Here is a 6,000-nt window from a genome sequence, read left to right as displayed (position 1 = left end):
GCAGAGCCCCTCAGACCGGTGGCCAGGACCTGGGCAGTGTGAGTGCCACTGAAAATCAGCTCGAGTGCCGCCTTCGGCACGCGTGCCATAGGTTGCCTACCCCTGTTCTAGTGGGATCCACATACCTCCCTTGCTAGGCTTCAGATAGAGAGGTGCACTGTCCATTTAGACCACCCACTTCCTTCTTTGTGGGCTGCAAGCTGAGGTCACAATAGTATCCCTAATGCAGTCTGTGGAAGTCTTCTGAAGGGGATATCTGGGGCAAAGCCTTCTACTCCTTGGGCACACTTGTTCCCCATTCACAGTGCCACCCCTTTCAACTCGCAGCATGGCTCAGCTACTTCACTCCCTACCCCTCCCTTTCCTGTTGATAGCAGCCAAGGGATTGCTGGGAAATATAGTTCTTTCCCTGCTCCAGGGCTGCTCTATAGTCAGGGAGCTAGGCAACAAACTACAGCTCCCAGGGTCCCGTGCGTTCTCAGCTCCCATGCTGGATCCCCAGCTGCTCCGTGGCTCCACTTCTACAGAGTTGTGAGAGGGGAGGAAGTGAGTTAAAAAGAAAAAAAGGATGGCCAAAATGCCGACCCCTGGAAATGTGCCGCCCCAAGCACCTGCTTGTTTTCCTGGTGCCTAGATCCAGCCCTGTTCATTGCTCATGTAGGCTGAGCTGAGAGTGTTATCCAATATTTTCGGTGAAAATGGCACTGGTTTTCTGAAAACACAAAACCAAACAAAAACCCCACATATATACAATAAGAGTCCTCACAGCTCCCCATGGAAGGCTGTTCCAGAACTTCACTCCTCTGATGGTTAGAAACCTTTAAAACATGATTGGACATCTCTTTCCAAAAAGCTAAACTCTAGCTCAACCACAGTATATGGGATTGATGTAGGAATGACCGGGTGGCTTTCTCTGGTTTCAAGTAATCTGGATCTGTAAAGGCAGCAAAGAGTCCTGTGGCACCATATAGACTAACAGACATATTGGAGCATGAGCTTTCGTGGGTACCGACGAAGTGGGTATTCACCCACGAAAGCTCATGCTCCAATACGTCTGTTAGTCTCTAAGGTGCCACAGGACTCTTTGCTGCTCTCTCTGGTTTGTGTTACACAAGAGATAGAGCTGAGATGATTGTAATGGTCCCTTCTTGCCTTAAAATCCATGAATTAAACATTGATATTGTCATAGTTCCTAGAAGCCAACAATAACGGATTCCCATTGTGCTAGATGCTGTACAAAGAAACATAAAATGGCAATCCCTAGTTCTGATTTGCTAGAGATTTACATTGCATTGACATTACAAAGGGACAATGCACAAGGGGGAAGGCCAGGCATAATCAAGACCAATACCTGTAAGAGTGGTGTGCTTTTCCCTCATTCATCTTAATGAGATGTAAACTCTGAGACCTCGTGATCTCAAATTACATACCAGCAATGTCATATTTGCAGAAACATCAAACTCTGTGGGTTTATCTCATCTCTTTGGGGTGTTAAATCTAAAACATAATGAATACAATGTTAATGTCATTGCTGGTCATTTTTGCGTATGTGTTTATCTGTGGCTGCTGAATGTAATATCAAATATTGGGGAGTAGGAAAGTAAGGCTACTGGTTGTGGCAAATAGGAAACTAAGGCCCTTGTTCTGTAAATTGCTTTATTTATGTGTACACCTGCATTCATATGGAACCTAGCTGAGGTCAGTGGCGAGGCATGTGGGTACATGGTTGAGGTTCTGCTGGCAATATTTGGATGAAGTATTCCCCATGTCTAATCGCTACCGGCACTGCCCACAAGGGGCAGGACATACAAAATCTGCATCTCCCCTCTGCTGCTAAATATATAATTTGACTCCTGGGTGCCAATCCAGGTGTAAGCACAGCATAGCTCTCTACCCTGTTCTGAAAGTTTACCAAGGGTTGTACTATATTCTCCATCACTGACAATTTTTAAATCAAGCCTGGATTTTGTTTTTTTCCTAAAGATCTGCATTAGGAATTATATTGGGGATTATTCTATGGCCTGTGTTATACAGGAGATTGGATTAGATTGTCACAATGGTCCCTTCTGGCATTGCAGTCTGAGAATTTAGCCAAGCTCACACAGGAAACATGTGCTTGAGCAGGGAACTGAAAGTAGTTTTCCCAACTTCCAACTAGTGTCCTAGCTACTGGCACATCCTTCATTTGGTATTAAGTAGTATATTTATAGGGCATCCAAATCCCTTTATGAGCTTTGACAAAGCTTGGACTTTGAGCTATTGACTTCAATGAGACTACTTGTGTGTATAAGATTAGAAAGGATTTAGCAATCAAGATAGGACAGAGCCCCCGGTCATGCACTTAACATGGATTTTTATTGAAAAGCTTTCTCAATGTCTCTTTGACCTCCGTGTTCCTCAGGCTGTATACGATGGGGTTGATCAGTGGGGTCACCACTGTGTACAGCACAGAAAAGGTCTTGTTTAAGTTTGGCCACTGGTTGGCTATGGGAGCCGCGTAGACCACCATAAGTGTGCCATAGAACACAGACACCACAATGAGATGGGAAGAGCAGGTGGAGAAGGCTTTCTGCTTCCCAGTGGTGGAAGGGATCTTCAGGATGGTGGAGATTATGTTGTAGTAGGACAGTAGGGTTAGAAGGAAAGGCAAGAAGGACACAAGGGACGCTATGATGAAAGCCGGTGTCCTGACCATGTAGGTATCCCCACAGGAGAGTTTAATGATGGGTGTCAGGTCACAGAAGAAATGGTCGATCTCCTTGGAAGCACAGAAAGGTAACCTAGAAACCATGGGCATGGTGACCACCAGTGAAAGGAACCCAATGACCCATGACCCCACTGCCAACTGAAAGCAAAGCTGGAAGCTCATGGTGGAGGCGTAATGCAGTGGTTTGCATATGGCCAAGTAACGGTCGTAGGACATGGCAGCAAGCAGGAAGCACTCGGCAACCACCAGAGATCCGAAGATGTAGAACTGCAGGAGACAAGCAGAGAAGGAAATGTCTTCTTGCACCACCAGAAGGGTTTTCAGCATCTTGGGGGCGACGCTGGTAGTGTAGCAGACTTCCAGGACAGACAGGTTGCCCAGGAAAAAGTACATGGGGTTGTGCAGGTTGTGGTTATATGATACCGTCACAATGATCAGGATATTTCCAGTGAGTGTTACTATGTAGATAGCCAGGAACACCACGAATACAGGGATCTTCAACTCATGAAGGTCACCGAATCCCAGGAGGATGAACTCTGTGATGGTTGTTTGGTTTTCCCCCTCTACATCAAGCATGTCTTCATAGAGAGAAAAAGAATCTCAGAAGAATATTGTTAGCTCTGAGAACAGGGCTTTATTAATAATAATTATTAATTACTATTTATTTTATTACCATATCACATAAAAGTATCAGTACTGGACCAGGACCCAATTGTACCAGATGCTGTGGAAACACAGAACAAAAGGGCAGTTTCTGCCCCAAGGATTTTACAATCTAATTATCAGACTAGGGTCAACAGATGGAGACATACATATAGGAGAGTACAAGGAAACACTAAGGGCAGGTCTACACTAAGGGCGGGGGTCGAACTAGGGTACCCAAGTTCAGCTACGTGAATAGCGTAGCTGAACTCGAAGTACCCTAGTTCGAACTACTTACCCGTCCAGATGCCGCGGGATCGAAGTCCGCAGCTCCAAGGTTGACTCCGCCACCGCCTTTTGCAGTGGTGGAGTACCGGAGTCGACCGCGGCGCTTCCAGAGTTCGAACTATCGCGTCTAGATCAGACGTGATAGTTCGAACTCCAAGAAGTCGAACTCACCGCGTCGACCCGGCAGGTAAGTGTAGACTAGCCCTTAGATTGTATTCTTTGATTCCAAGGCTGGAAGGAACCATTGTGATCATCTAGTCTGACCCACTGTATAACACAGGCCAGATAACTTCTCCAAAATATTTCCTAGAGCAGATCTGTTAGAAAAAAACGTCCAATCTGGATTTAAAAATGGTCAGTGATGAAGAATCCAATATGACCCTTGGTAAATGGTTCCAATGATTAATTACTCTCATTGTTAAAAATTCACACCTTATTTCCAGTCTGAATTTGTCTAGCTTCCACTTCCAGCCACTGGACCATGTTAGGCCTGTCTCTGCTAGACTGAAGAACCCATTATCAAATGTTTGTTCCCCATGAAGGTACTTATAGGCTGTCATCAAGTCACCCCTTATTCTTTTCTTTGTTAGGCAAATAGGTTGAACTCCTTGAGTCTTTTACTATAACTCATGTTCTCAATTCCTTTAATCATTCTCATGGCTCTTCTATGAACCCTCTCCAATTTATCAACATTCTACTTGACCTGTAGTCACCAGCACTGGACACTGAATTCCAGCAATGGTCACACCAGTGCCAAAAACAGAGGTAAAATAACCTCTCTGGTCCCACTGTTTATGCATACCAGGATTACATTAACCCTTTTGACCACAGCATCGCACTGGAAGCTCATGTTCAGTTGATAGGCATTGGTCTCTGCATACCAACAGCCTAACCATTGTCAAGTTTTTTGTAGATATCATGATGAGGAAGTGTCTTGAGGAGGGAATTGAAGGTGGATAATGAAGTAGATTTGTGTGACAGCACTGGAGAAAGCATAAAGTTGCCTGTTTTACTTTTATGAATTATTAGTAAACCTGGTCATATCTTTTTTTCTCTGCAACATTTTTGAAAACTTTCATTGAAAATCTACAGATTTTTAGTTGAAGCCGATTTTTTTTAGTGAAAACCTGAATATTTTCCCCTGAAAACTACTAAAAATTTTAACATTTTGACCAAAAACTGATAGTGTTTGATTTTCAAATTAAAAATAATGGGTCGAGATTATTCTTTTTTCTTGTGGGGGTGTGTTGTTTGTTCAGAGGAGCAGACACTTTCCTCTATAATTTTCATTTTGTCAAAAACCCACTTTTCTGCAGAAAAAATGTTTTGATGGAATTATTTTGACTGGTCCTAATTATTGGTGTTCTCCCCTCCCCTCCTTATTCTTCATAAATAAGAGTTTTTCCTCCAGCAGAAAACTTAATTTTGCCCTTTAGTTTCAACATGCTAAAACTGTATAATTAAAATTGAGGCTTTGCAGACCCACATTAGCTTACACTGATTTGTAAAGACGTATTTAATATTTTCCTTTTTTCACCCATCCTGGTGTCAAGTGAACAGAGTAAGGAAACATGGTTATAGTTCATATTGACCAAACCTGAGAAATATTTTTATTTTAAATGAACTCCTCTGGTCCACACGGACTCTTTTCTTTTTTAAGGGAAAAAGGTGGTGGTAGACATGATAAATGTAAATCAGCATTGATAATATCTGTATATGATTGCACACAATAGTGAGTAATTCTTAGACATGGTCAAAATTGGATGAACAAAAATTGTCCCATCTTAAAAGGTAATTTAAATGAAATTGAAAGGAAAACAAGAACTGAAAGATTTGTTTTTTATTTTCATGAAAAATAGTTTTAGATTTACATTTCAACTTAAAATGTCATTTAAGTCAAAATGTCAATATCAGAATACATTTTTCATTTCATTTTGACATTTCATTGTTTTCATTTTGACTTATCATTTCAAAATAAAATGTTGTATATCAAAAGAAACATTTCATGTTGATCAAAAATGTCATTTTTTTCCAATTTGAAATACATAATTTTTTTTGACAATTTTTAAAATATTTCAATAATTTGCCCCAATTTGGGATGAAAACAAATGTTAAAGTATCAAAATTTCCTACCAGATGCAAATCCCATTTTTTGAGGAGTTCTACTGATTCTGCAAACCCTATGACATATAGTTCAGCTTTGAAGAATTAAATTTTATTGGCAAATGTTGGTAAATGTCGATGTCACAGTACACATACAGATTGAGGGAAAATATTTCCATCTATAGTAATTGAAAAGTATAGGTAGGCAAAGTTAAAAAAAATGACCAAAAATCCTTTAATAACTACAAAAAACTTCAATA

At 41.4% G+C, this 6,000-nt stretch overlaps 1 protein-coding gene across 1 annotated transcript; it reads right to left on the bottom strand.

Annotated features, from left to right (window-relative positions):
• Positions 1–2,341: 2,341 nt before the first annotated feature.
• LOC123346872 (olfactory receptor 6F1-like) lies at positions 2,342–3,283 on the bottom strand. The gene has a single exon (XM_044984319.1). The coding sequence runs from the start codon at positions 3,281–3,283 to the stop codon at positions 2,342–2,344; it is 942 nt and encodes a 313-aa protein (XP_044840254.1).
• Between the last annotated feature and the right edge of the window lie 2,717 nt (positions 3,284–6,000).

This window comes from Mauremys mutica, chromosome 12 (genome assembly GCF_020497125.1).
Source record: "Mauremys mutica isolate MM-2020 ecotype Southern chromosome 12, ASM2049712v1, whole genome shotgun sequence".
Lineage (NCBI taxonomy): Eukaryota > Metazoa > Chordata > Testudines > Geoemydidae > Mauremys > Mauremys mutica.
Note: the sequence above shows the minus strand (reverse complement) of the source record. Positions and strands in the feature narration are given on the sequence as shown.

What these genes read in the sequence shown, in the direction of transcription:
- LOC123346872 (XM_044984319.1), bottom strand. Translation starts at nt 3,283, where the DNA reads ATGCTTGATGTAGAGGGGGAAAACCAAACAACCATCACAGAGTTCATC.